General features: G+C 39.6%; 1 protein-coding gene and 1 non-coding gene across 4 annotated transcripts; both read right to left on the bottom strand.

The window, feature by feature from the left end:
* Positions 1–83: 83 nt before the first annotated feature.
* trnae-cuc (transfer RNA glutamic acid (anticodon CUC)) lies at positions 84–155 on the bottom strand. Its single transcript has one exon. It is a non-coding gene; the product is annotated as a tRNA-Glu (tRNA).
* Positions 156–246: 91 nt separating this feature from the next.
* On the bottom strand, positions 247–10269 carry st6gal1 (ST6 beta-galactosamide alpha-2,6-sialyltranferase 1). 3 transcript variants are annotated; one of them, XM_028466684.1, is made up of 8 exons: positions 10145–10269; positions 8150–8248; positions 6610–6816; positions 5972–6316; positions 3510–3765; positions 3246–3439; positions 2859–3033; positions 247–2130 (listed from the first exon to the last, which is right to left on the bottom strand). In XM_028466684.1, exons 2-8 carry the CDS (start codon positions 8159–8161, stop codon positions 1874–1876), a joined length of 1446 nt encoding a protein of 481 aa, XP_028322485.1. In that variant the 5' UTR covers positions 8162–8248; positions 10145–10269; the 3' UTR covers positions 247–1873. The 3 variants fall into 3 exon arrangements, with proteins under 3 accessions (XP_028322485.1, XP_028322483.1, XP_028322482.1); XM_028466682.1 differs by having other exon boundaries at positions 10050–10263; XM_028466681.1 differs by having other exon boundaries at positions 10126–10263.
* Between the last annotated feature and the right edge of the window lie 3732 nt (positions 10270–14001).

The following is a 14001-nucleotide window of genomic DNA, read 5'->3' as shown; positions in this document are numbered from 1 at the left end:
GATATGCAGGATAAAGGTGAGTGAGAAGATAAATATTGTAAAAAATTTTATGGTTAATATGAAGTTAGGACTCAAAATATCTGTTCCCTGACCGGGAATCGAACCCGGGCCGCGGCGGTGAGAGCGCCGAATCCTAACCACTAGACCACCAGGGAGGTATGGACACCACGTGGTAAAATTAATAATATAAACATTGAATGTTTAACACCACAGATTAGTCAGAAAATAAAGTCTGATGCACCATGATTTGTTGTTTTTGACTTTTACTTCACAAGAAAAAGAGACGAAAGAAAAGGACATTGAACATCTAGAGGAGTGCATCATCCATAAAGAGTAAAAAGTGTAGAAGCTGCATAGAGACCAAAGCTTTCAGGTTTGTAATGACATCAAGGATTCAAGTGTTTTTCATTCAATCGACAGCATTAATTAATAATCCTAAAAAGACACAAAACCACAGCAGTGCTTCAGATATTTCACATCAGCAATTTTATAAAAACAGAAGCCTCAAACTCATCTGCAAATATATTTGGTTAATATAAAAAAATAAACTCAAACTAAATATTTAAAACCTCCACCTTAAACATAAACAGCAATGGAAAATATTGATTTAATTTTAATATTTATTATAAGTAATGATATTAGTTATTTAAGATAAATAAATATTAAAACGATATTAATTTATTAAGTCATTACACATTAATGATTATGTTCTTCAAGATTTAAGACAAAGCTAAATTAATTGAGTTATAAATTATATTTGGAACCAATTATATTTGTTCTAAATCTTTGAAACCATATAATTTACATATAAATAATCCTTTCTTTTTTTAACAAGGAATTTAAATGAATAAAATACATAATATTAAATATAAACCTAATATTAAAATAAATATTTGAACTTGCTTTTTGAATATTTTTAAACTGGCTTTTATGTATCAAACATTATTAACAAATTAATTTCCTTATAAAATGTTTAACATTGGTTAAAAAATAATAATAAAATTCATAAGAATTTCTTCATGTTGAGTTTAAGGCTCCTGCTTTTAAAAAAACAACATTTTTGAAACTTTTTTTTCATGTGAAGAAAAAGAGCATCAGCCATTTAAAGAGTTTCAAAATAAAACCTGTGGCTGAGATTCTAACATTTCATGCTGTTTCTAAATCAATAATCATTTTTAGCTACATCTGATTGTACTTCTCAGATTTATACACCAGCTAAAGTCAAACAAGTTAAGTTAGCTTAGCAACACCATGGAGGATGATTATCAAAAAAAACATCAGCATCGTTCCTGAAATCAGCAACTCTGGAATATTCTGTCAATAGATGTCAACGAACAATTAAAAGGAAGGTAGAAATAATCTGTTCAAGGTGATATCACAGTTTATCACAGGTGGCGCTGTAACAGTATTATTATTATTATTTTTATTATTAACATCAGAGTTTAGTCCAAATCTGAAAAAAAAAATAATGTTTTCCATTCAGGATTCTAAAGGAATGCATCAAACTTGAAAAAAAAGCAAGGAAGAGAGATCAGGTGTTACAGCTCTTTCAAAATAAAAGCCCAGTATATATTCTTTAAATTTAAGCTTTAAAAAAGTAACGAATGAATTAAATAATGTTTTTACTGTAGTTGATCAGAAGTGACCAGCAGCATTGAATTGATTGTGATTTTAACTTTAAATAAGAAAACAAATCAGATCAAATAAATAATAAACAGATTGTCCCAATGTAAACACAGATAAACGCGTTTGACGTACGTTGTCCTTCTTCTTCTTTACTTTGACATTTCCATGCGTGTTGGTGGGTTTGTTAGTCTTCATGCAGGACGTAATGAGCGTCTCATTAGCGTGTCATTAGCAGACCATTAGCGCGTCACTGCTCTGCCTGAGTGCAGTTGACCTGGCTGAAGCCAGGCAGCGTGACGCGGCCGTGGTTGTAGATGTCGCGGTCGGTGCCGCGGTTCATGCGCTTCACCAGGTTCTTCTCGTAGAGCAGGGGGTGGTACGCGCCCAGTGTGCACGCCGCATCGTAGAAGCGCTGGTAGTAGTGGCACAGCTCCGTCTTACGGCGCGACGGCAGGAACTCGTAGACGTGCACCACGTCGCACACCGACATCATCAGCACGGTGCCTGTCGCACAAAAACACACGTTTTAACAAAATCTGTGCAGTAGCAAAGTTAGACGCTAAAACAGCAAAGTAGTAAGTTAGCATAAGTAGTATGTTAGCATGAGTAGTACATTAATATGAGTAGCACGTTAGGATGAGTAGTGCGGTAGTACGTTAGCATGAGTAGTACGTTAGTATGAGTAGTACGTTAGCATGAGTAGTACGTTAGTATGAGTAGTACGTTAGCATGAGTAGTACGTTAGCATGAGTAGTACGTTAGCATGAGTAGTACGTTAGCATGAGTAGTACGTTAGTATGAGTAGTACGTTAGCATGAGTAGTACGTTAGCATGAGTAGTACGTTAGCATGAGTAGTACGTTAGCATGAGTAGTACATTAGCATGAGTAGTATGTTAGCATGAGTAATACGTTAGGATGAGTAGTACGTTAGCATGAGTAGTACGTTAGCATGAGTAGTATGTTAGCATGAGTAGTATGTTAGCATGAGTAGTACGTTAGGATGAGTAGTACGTTAGCATGAGTAGTACGTTAGGATGAGTAGTAGGTTAGCATGAGTAGTACGTTAGCATGAGTAGTACGTTAGGATGAGTAGTAGGTTAGCATGAGTAGTACGTTAGCATGAGTGGTACGTTAGCATGAGTAGTACTTTAATATGAGTAGTACGTTAATGAGTAGAACGTTAGCATGAGTAGTACGTATGTGTATATAAGTGTGTGTTGTAGGGCCGCACCAAGCAGGCCAGAGGAGGGGGGGTTCCTCTGGATAGGTTCTCCTATGTTGTCCTGAATGCGTCTCCAAACCTGCCACTGGAAGCGTGGGTGGAGGATGTAGAATGGCTGCAGTGGGTGGAGCCTACGGTAGCGCTGATATTGGGAGAAGATGGGATAGTCCGTCCGGTTGTACCACTGTGAGAACAGTGGTGGTAGTGGTGGTGGTGGTGGGGGGGGGGGGGGGGGGGGGGGTGTAACATAACAGGGGGGGGGTTGTAACATAACAGGAGAAGTGTGTGTTAGGGCTCGGCAATATATCCAGGTGTGTGTGTGTGTGTGTGTGTGTGTGTGTGTGCGTGTGTGTGTGTGTGTGTGTGTGTGTGTGTGTGTGTGTGTGTGTGTATCACCTGCATGAGGTCAGCAGAGAAGGGGGCGGGGTCCCAGGCTACCAGGACCCCTGAGCTGTACAGAGAGCTGGACAGGAAGCGCTGCTCGTCCATCACCTGAGAGTTGAGCAGACGCACCGTGGTCTTCGTACCGACGTCCCTCTCGTAGCCAGCGGTGGGCGCCGCATTGAAGCGCAGCACGGCATCATGAGAGTCTGTCGATGTCATCGGTTAGCGGGTTAGCACGTCAGCTTTGAACCGACTTTGTTTAACTTCAGCACTCACCGATTTCTTTCCCCAGCGCGGAGTGTCGCAGCGATCCGGCCGACGACACCACGGCACAGCTCCGGTACGGGCCGAGGTCAGAGGTCAGCGGGTTGGGGGGCAGCAGGGTGCTAAGAGTCAGCGAGGCCAAGGGCTGGAGGTCAGAGGTCAGCGTTGACACGGCGTCCACTTTGGTCTTAAACTGACAGAGAAGCTCCGGACCGCTACGGTTAGCTTGACCAGAAACAGACGACTCCACTCCGTATTTATTCATAGCCTGGAACACAGAGAAGTTAGACTCTAAAACACAGGAAGGTTAAAGTCTGAAATATAGTGAAGTTAGACTCTGTTGGTCAATTACAGTTAGTTACTGGTAGTTGGTTAATTCCTGGTATCTGGAATCTGAAAATCTGATGAAATTAGAGTCTTATCTTTCAGAATCAGATTGTCATAGTAGAAAATATTCTGTGGTTCTTTAAATATGAGTCAAAAATGCTCTAAAACAGCTGGTAATTAATGAGTTAAATTCCTTGTACTGTTCTAAACTGTACCTGGTAAATAAAACCATTTCTGATTCTATTGGTAGTTACTGTTAGTTACTGGAAGTTAAAGTTAGTTAGTTACTGGTAGGTAGGTAGTTACTGGTCGTTAACTGGTAGTTAACTGGTAGTCACCTGGTAGTTAACTGGTAGTTACCTGGTACTTAACTGGTAGTTACCTGGTTGTTAATGGTAGTTAACTGGTAGTCACCTGGTAGTTAACTGGTAGTTAACTGGTAGTTACTTGGTAGTTACCTGGTAGTTAACTGGTAGTTACCTGGTTGTTGATGGTAGTTAACTGGTAGTCACCTGGTAGTTACCTGGTAGTTACCTGGTTGTTAATGGTAGTTAACTGGTCGTTAACTGGTAGTTAACTGGTAGTTACTTGGTAGTTACCTAGTAGTTACCTGGTAGTTACCTGGTCGTTAACGGTAGTTAACTGGTAGCTACTTGGTAGTTACTTGGTAGTTAACTGGTCATTACTGGTCATTACTGGTCGTTACCTGGTAGTTACCTGGTAGTTACTGGTCGTTACCGGGTAGTTACCGGGTAGTTACCGGGTAGTTACTGGTCGTTACCGGGTAGTTACCGGGTAGTTACCGGGTAGTTACCGGGTAGTTACTGGTCGTTACTTGGTAGTTAACTGGTAGTTAACTGGTCGCTACTTGGTAGTTACTTGGTAGTTACCTGGTAGTTACCTGGTCGTTACTGGTCATTACCTGGTCGTTAATGGTATTTACCTGGTAGCTACCTGGTCATTACTGGTAGTTACCTGGTAGTTACTGGTTGTTACTTGGTAGTTAACTGGTAAGGCAAGGCAAATTTATTTGTATAGCGCATTTCATACACAAGGCAACTCAATGTGCTTTACATGATAAAACATTCAATTGTTTAAAATCAATAAGAACATTTAAAATCATCAGTAAAATCATCATGACATCATCAATATGACCATAAATCTCTCTCTCAATCATACACAGTAGAGAAAAAAAGTTCCTTTAACTTTGATTTAAAAATGTTCACATGTGATGCTGACTTCAGCTCTGCTGCAGTTTGTTCCACTTCTTTGCAGCATAACAACTAAACACAGCATCACCATGGTTACTGTGAGCTCTGGGCTCCACTATCTGACCTGTGTCCATAGATCTCAGAGACCTGCTGGGTTCATACCTGACTAACATCTCACTGATGTATTCTGGACCAAACCCATTCACACATTTATAACCAGCAGCAGAACTTTACAGTCTCCTCTGAGGCTGACTGGGAGCCAGTGTAATGTGTTCTGACCTCTTTGTTCTGGTTCAGACCTGAGCTGCAGCGTTCTGAACCAGCTGTAGATGTTTGATGAAGACCATTACAATAGTCCAGTCTGCTGGAGATAAAAGCATGGACCAGTTTCTCCTGATCTTTCTGAGTCATTAAACCTTTCACTCTGGAGATGTTCTTTAGGTGGTAGAAGATGTTTTTGTGATAGATTTGATCTGATGCTGAATGTCAGATCTGAGTCAATCAGAACACCAAGGTTTTTGACCTGGTCTTTATCTTCTAAAGATCCAGACTCAGATACTTGCTGACAGCAGTCCTCTTTTCATTGTTACCAAAGACAATCACCTCCATCTTGTCATGGTTTAGTTGAAGGAAGTTTTCACTCATCCATCAGTTTACTTTTTCTAAGCAGTCACACAACACCTCAATGGGACCATAGTCATCTGGGTTCAGTGATAGATATAGTTGTGTGTCATCTGCGTGTAGTTACCTGGTAGTTACTGGTCGTTACTGGTAGTTACCTGGTAGTTAACTGTAGTTACTGGTAGTTACCTGGTAGTTACCTGGTAGTTACCTGGTAGTTACTGGTCGTTACTGGTCGTTACCTGGTAGTTAACTGTAGTTACTGGTAGTTACCTGGTAGTTACCTGGTAGTTAACTGTATTTACTGGTAGTTACCTGGTAGTTGAGTACGGCCTTCCTCAGGCGGGTTCCCAACATGCTGCTCGACATGTTTTCATTCCAAACTGTTCGTCCGTTGGGGCTGAAGAATTGTTCAATATTGTTGTTTCCGACGAGCTCGCCGCGTCGCCGCCCCCCAAACAGGGTCTCTAGGGCGCGGGTTAGGGGGCGGGGCAGAAGGCGGGAGAACAGCCCGGGCGGCTCCCGCTTCCTGTGTGACGGCGAATCAGCGCTGTGGTTCAGGGCGGACAGGACCGGAATTGGATGGTGAGGGTCACCAGGGACGACGCCCGGGAGCGTTTGAGGGTCAATGATCGCAGGCTTGGCTCCGCCCCTCAGCACCTATCGTTATGGAGACGAATTATCTGATTAGATGTAACAACAGCTTCAAAAAAAACACTTCTATCGTTAAATTTATTCCACAACAACCTGCTTCAAACCAGCTTTAACCTAACTTTAACATATTTATCTAGACTTTATCCCTGCTTTAACCATCTTTAACCATAATGTAACCAACTTTAATATCTTTACAATTTAACCGTTAAAAAATTATTTTACCAGAATTTAACCAACTTTGACCAAATTTAACCATATTGGTCCCTGCTGTGGCCGGTCTGAGGTCATGTGACGCTCACCTTGATGATGTGGTTGGTTCGTGGTTGAGCTCGGGTTCGTGCGCGGATGCCAAAGATGGCGTCGGTGACGGGGACGCTGTTTTCAGCACAGATAGCGTAGAGCAGCGCCATGCAGAGGCAGAACAGCACCATGCAGAGGGCCCCGCGGCGAGCGCGACGACGAAGACGCCAAATCAGGCTGACGCGGTCCATTGCTGCCCCGGGAATCTGAAAACATGTTACAGGTGGAGCAGCCAGCATCAGGGAAGCGCTCCGTTTCTTAGATGAGAAATATAAAACAATGGGTAGGAAGAAGGCCCTTGTAAAGATGGGCGGAGTTTGGGATCATGAAAAAACTCCTCAGCAAGATTGCGACAAAAAACCAACAAACAAAACATTCAATTCAATACAACAGCATGTTAGCACCAGGGGGAGGGGTCTTTAGGATGGGTAGTTCACAGGTCAGCCACAGGGTGGCGCTGCCCTTACGGCCTCGCCTCCTGCTGCCTTCCGCAGGGAAGGAAGAGGGGTTAGTGCCGGAGGAGACGGTGAAGAACAAACGGGTTGTGTGTGAAGGTGTGTGGGAGTGATCATATGATCATATGCCTGTTTACTGAGACTCTGCTGCTGACTCTCACAGTTCGTCTCAATGCTGATGACGTGGAACCGTAGAGATGACCTTGAGAGTTCGGTAGCCGAGACGAAGATCCCAGGTGTTCACAGCAAAGTGAGGTAAAGGTCAGAGCGTCAAATCAACATAGCATCCATGGAAGAGTGTGTAGAAGAAACAGACCTTGACAACAGGCTGTTCATCTCGAGGGCGAATGAACAGAGAGAAGTTGTTTTGACTACCAGCCCTATTGTTCCTGGTCATTCATATTCAATAATCTAATATGTGGCCATTTCATTTGACACTAACTCTCCACTCTTAAAGTTCACCACGGTGGTTCACCATCTGACAGTTCAGTCCCTTCCGTCGATGACTAACGGCTTTCCAATAATGATGCTAACGTAATCTGAATTTTGCGATAAAAATGGAAAATGCCAGTTCAAATCAACAGAAGACCTGTTAACATAATTCCAATCTCGTGGACATCTTCTACATTTTCAGGACATACGGGCTCTCCCATTGCCTGACCTCCTTGTTGAGAAATTTGACCAATAACGTAGAAAGACCAGCTAATCAATCCATGATTTAGATTTAGGATTGGGATGGAGATAGAGACTCCTGTTAGATTAAGACAAGAGAAAAACAAGACAAAAAGCAGCAAGCAGGGAAAAGGGGAGGAGTGAAGGAAAAAGCGTCCGTCTCCTCTGAGAGCAAGGAGGAAAAAAAATAATTGTATTTCAATTTTATTTTTTATGTATTTTTACTGTACTTTAATTGTATTTTAAATTAAATGTTATTGTATTATACTTTTTTAAAAGTAGTTTTTCACTATTTTTTTCATGTTCTTTTTTATTATTTGTTAATTAGTTGAAAACTACATTAAAAAGCCCCTCCACACACACACACACACACACACACACACACACACACACACACACACACACACACTACCTTGTATCCCATGGTGTGTTGATGGTGTGACCTCACGCTGTGGTGCTGATGTTGTTGCTTAGCAACCGGCCGCAGGCTTCAGGTCGGCCTGCAACCCTCCTGTGGATGACGGATGACACGTAATAATAATGATAATAATAATAATATTTCAAACACATTAACCACGTTCAGAAAGTCAAATAATTCTTAAGTGTGATGATAATTTAATCTTTGATTTGATCTGTTTTCAGAGTTAAGAGTAAATTCATCTCTGATCTAATAGTGAGTCAAACTCATTTTCCAGAAGCTTGTGCTGTGCTTTTGTTCTGAAAGGGACAGTTCCGTTCTAAAGCACATCCAACACTAGGGGGCAGTATTTAGTCACTTCTCTTCAAATCAAAGCTTTTTCACTCTATCATGATTGGATGGTTTGTTTTGTAACATTTTCTCTTTTTAAAACCACTTTAGGTTTCCTTTAGTTAAAGTTTATGATAAAAACATGGAATCATTTTCATATTTTAGTGTTAAAACATCTGAGCCTTGACAAAGCGTTTCAGCAGCTTTAAACTTAATATATTTAGGTTTATTGTAAAATGGATCAATAAAATAAAGTAAAAGCTGAGCTGATGAACAAATGTGCACAGATTGTTTTATTACAATAAGATGTTTACATTTATCATGTTTTTATGAATAAAGTCAAAGCATCGATCCACACATGGTTAAAGTTTAACCATATAATCTGGTAGGTCGACCTTTATTAACATTAAAATGCTGTGAACATTCCTACTAGGGCTGTTGATATGGACCAACACTCATATCTCATTATATTTGATCAAAATGGTGATTTATGATATAAATCTAGATAATTTTATTTCGAATGAAGTCTGAGAAGAAAGAGAATTCTGGGTTAAATTTGCTGATCCAAAATGCTACACAGGCTCATTTATTAACAAACAGCTGATCAATATGTGACACTTTTGTTTTTTTTTCTCCTGTAAGGGACAGCACGTGTGAGTGATATGTAATCTGTAATATGGTTTGTTATGGGGAAGCTCTGAGTTAAGACTCTGTTCTGAGAAGTAAAGCAGTGACTCTTAAAACTAGTATTTTGATACAAAATAAGCTATAATATATCTATGAAAACTCAATACATCTTAAATCTCGATATATCGTCCAGCCCTAATTCCTAAATTATAAAACAGCCTAAATTAAAACATAAATGTTTATATGAAGCGCATGTTTATTTAATATACTTACAGTTTATATACAAGTCAACACGTTGAATATTTACTGTTAATTTCACATTGTCTTTAAGTTAGACAATAACATTTTATTTTATTATAATTTCTCATACTCACTCATGTGATTCTCTGGTATTCACTAATGACTTATTAAACACATTTATTATAGACTTTACATTATTTAACACTTTATAAACAGTGTATATTTGTGGAGCTTGTGATTGGATGATTTTTCATGGTGACGTACGTGGTTCCTTCTGCTGTGGTAGACGTTATAATATCAGTTATTAATCTAACAGAACGTGTAACTGTGTCACATCCTGATGGTCTTTATGAAGATTAACTCTATGTTATATTTTATAACATATTTACACCAGTTCTTAGTTTTTATCATCAGAACGTCTTCATTCATCATCTCTGTTCTGTTGGTTCTGGGTTTGTTGCTGATGTCAGCACTAATCTCGTGAGAACTGTCACTCAGACCATTTCAGGTGGAAGTTCTCACGAGGCTAGAGACGACGTTCAGTTTAGTGAGACATCTATGAATTATTATTACTGTAAAATACAGGATATTTACGGGAAAATAATAATACAGGAAGATGGCGGGAAAGAGGGTAAAATACGGGAGTTTCCCGGTAAAAACAGGAGACTAGACATGTATGGATTAAACTACAATGTACCTAATAAAGTGGACGATGGATAGATGTATAGATAGATAGATGTATGGATGGATAGATAGATAAACATAGACGGAACCGTGCTCGGTGATGCTGACGTCATGTCTCCGGTGCTCCTCGGGGTCTGTCGGTCTGATCCAAGGCCGCAGACGGAGCGTGATTCCGCGGACATTTGGAGGATGAAAGTCGGTCCTGCTGCCGCTGCAGCAGCTACAAGCTTCCGCTAACGGAGACACTGAGTTCCTGTGTGGAGCTTCAAAATAAGAGATACACGCCCCATATTATTATTATTATGTAGCTAAAAACTGCGATGGACTGGCGCCCTGTCCAGGGTGTACCCCCACCCAGCGCCCAACGAGAGCCGGAAATTGGCACCGGCAGACCCCCCACGACCCTGATAAACGGGAATTAGCGGGTTTGAAGATGGATGGATGGATGGATGGATGTAGCTAAAAAATAACGCTATTTCTTCTACTTCCTCGTTTCCCCTTTTTCTACTAATTTTCTTACCCCTCTTTTTTCTTTTCTTTTTGTCTCTTTTTTTCTTTTCTATTTTTTCTTTTTTCCCTCTTTTTTCCTCCTTTTTCCTTTCTCCCTCTCTTTTCTTTCTTTCTTTTTACCCTTTTTTCTTTCTTTGAAAAAAGAAATACCACTTTTATCAATGGTTCGTATTTGACTTTAAACAACTGTCCAACAAAGCTAAAAGTGCAACAAATCAAATCCAATAAAACAGACACAGCTTAAATAAATAACTACGTAGTCTAAATAACGCAGGATCATAAATACGTCACTTGTGCAGATCAAACCTCGAGTGAGACTGAAATGTGTTTTATTTTGAAGGGCTGGTAAACGCTGCTGTTCTAACGTCGGTCGCTGTTTGATCGACTCCAGCACAGAGGAGGGAGGGTGAAGAATGGAAGTAAGAGCCGACAGAGCATTGTTACTGTTACACACACACGCACACACACACACACACACACACACACACACACACGCACACACACACAGACACACGCACACACACACACACAGACACACGTGCACACACACGCACGCACACACATATTGGCGCAATCAATACACCTCACATACAAATATGGAATTGGATCTGTTTTGTTTACAGCTGTAATTTTTACATACAGTATATACTGACATTCTACTGATGTTAGTACTTCATGTAGCACTAACGCATGAATAATCATTCGGTGTGAACGCATATTTAATGCGTAATACCCTACAGAAGAGGGGGGCGGGGAAGTGGGCGGTCTATGCAACGCCAGAGACACACCCCACAAAACAGAGCGCGCTCAGAACTCGTTTTTAAGACGAGCAGAGTTTGGTGAGACTTCGGGCATTCTCATTGGGTCAAATTAGCAATCAAAGGGCTTTTAGAGTAATAATAATAATAATAATAAGCAATTACAATAGTACTTCTGGCCTTCGGACCCTAATTACTGATTTATTACAGTAATGTAATTGCTTTCACTTCTTATCTTACGCACACATTTCACAGTAAAAATTCCTGTAACCCAGTGGTGAGATATCAAATATTCACACTACTTATTCAGAATATTATTCAGTAAATAAGTTAGGAAAAAAATAAAATAACAGATTTCTGACTTTTTGTACTCAATATTTTATTGAAATTATACATGTTTTACCATCACACGATGACTGAAAGGTCACATGAACAACAAGAATGACCTCACTGATAAAGGCCTGTAGATACGTTTATTTTGTAGTGAAGTTAAGAATGTTGACGTTTAATAAAATTAATTCTATTATTTATAAATTTTAAATAAATAAATAAAGTTGTTATAAAAATTAAAAAAAGGTTTCAAACCGGGAACCTGTGTGAGGCAAACACAATAACAACTACACGGAAACTGCGTGGAGCAATTCTCATTTTTGAGGGTTTGCTTTTTGGGAAAATAATTATCAAGATTACAAATGACAAACATAAAAAAATACTAAGTACTAATAATGTTTTTTAAAAATTCTGTATTAAAAATACAGGAAGGGAAATAAGGATCTTCCAAATTAAACCTCAGTAGCTGCTTTGTTTAAACACATAAAAAAACCTCCTAGCACGTTCGAAACAATGTTTCTGCCTGATCTAGAACCATGGTTCTAGATCACGTCATAGTGAGATTGTATATGCGCATATACGCGCACATGTGCACTACCGAAAAATGAATTTTTGCTAAAAAAATAAATAAAAAATCATTTTTGTTTATTTTTGTTTTCAAAGTGTACGGACACATGTTTTATTTAGGGTTAGGGTTATAATCTCAGTACGGAGGTAAACTCAGTACGTGACACCGGGGCCTTTAAAGGTAGGGTAGGGGATTTTCGAAAGCTAGCATGATTTTGAATGTAGCTTTCCGGTTGGCTCCTCCTTCATCCTCCTCCCCCCTCCCCTCTGTGCTCCGTCCTTCACTCACGTGACGAGCAGGGTTGCTGCACATCTAAACTCATTGTTTGTATTGTGTAGAAACGTTGTTGTCTCATTCAGCAGTAAGTAAACACTAAACTTTATCATTATATATGTTATAAAATGTGACTAAAAACTCTGTCTTAAGTCCGTCACCGGTGACGCGCTTTCAGTGTGAGCTCGTGCACGCGAGGTGTTGAGAACGAGCAGGGAGACAGAGAGACGTGATTGGTTCAAAAAAAAAACGGTTAGTTTTTTTTCCATTGGTAGAAGTTATTACAGGTTTACAGCTGCTACAGATGATTTACTTTGTTCCTTTTTCAGAGGAAATAAGATCTTAATTTCTATCAGGACATTAAGCAAAATTAAACCAAAATCTTAAAAAGTGAATCTGGAGAAAATCGCCTGAGCCTAGCTTTAACTTTCCCATTCATTCTCTATGGTAGTCCTTTATCTCTACGGATGTGATATATTTTTGGCCACTAGTCGGATTTTGGGGGCGCTGTTGAGCTCCAGTGGATAGCAATAAGAAGAAGAGAGAGACACTCTGTGTCGGAACCGGGGCTCAAATCAGAGCCATCTTGTCTTGAAGGTAAGGGTTTGTTTACAATACAATACAAATCAATTATTTAAAAATCATACAATGTGAATTACTGATTATTTTTATTTTTTGAAATTCTGTTTCTCACAGTGGAAACACACCAATGATGTAAATTTCAGACCACTTTATAATTTCAAGTGTAAAACTAAATAGCAGGGTGTCCAAATACTTATGTTCCTTGCTGTATGTATATATGAAAATGCTTTTGAAACATTGTAGATCATTTCAATGTGAATGAAAAGGGCCCTGTGTGTAAATAAGTTAATCACAGTTTTGCACTAAAAACAATCATTCCTGCTGCATCAGGGCCCTCACTACCACCCCTTTAAAACAGCGAGAATGGTATGACCCGCATGTGCTTCTGCAGCTGTGGTAGGTACAATAAAGTATCTATCTATCTATATATATATATATATATATATATATATAGATCTATCTATCTATATAACTAGTCTGAACTGTGGATGTGACAAGGAGTGGGAGATAGACAGCTGCAGGAAACCATGTCTTTACTCAACAAAAGAAAACCAGGAGGAAACAAAGGAGAGGGAAAGAAGTAGAAATGAGGGATTTAAATGCTGGAACATTCCTTTTGCCGTCAAATCCTAAATGGAAATAAAATTATTTTTAAAAAAAAGATTTTGAAGACTAAATTTTGCTGCCACCAAGTCTTTAGTAAGTGTCCAGAGTGTCCCCACGATTCTAGTCATTTACCTTTTATTAATCACATAAATATAGCAATAGAGTTGATATACTTTTACTAGCCACACAGTAAAAATATAGGCTCTATTAGCAACCTTTATAGCAGCTGCTAGCCCCTCATCAGCCCTAATGAAGGCACTTACTGTATATATTAATTTATGACCCCTTCCCACCCCCAAAAAACAATTACCAACCGCTCCTAAAATGTAGTGTAACAT

Source organism: Gouania willdenowi, chromosome 14, assembly GCF_900634775.1.
Source record: "Gouania willdenowi chromosome 14, fGouWil2.1, whole genome shotgun sequence".
NCBI lineage: Eukaryota > Metazoa > Chordata > Actinopteri > Blenniiformes > Gobiesocidae > Gouania > Gouania willdenowi.
Note: the sequence above shows the minus strand (reverse complement) of the source record. Positions and strands in the feature narration are given on the sequence as shown.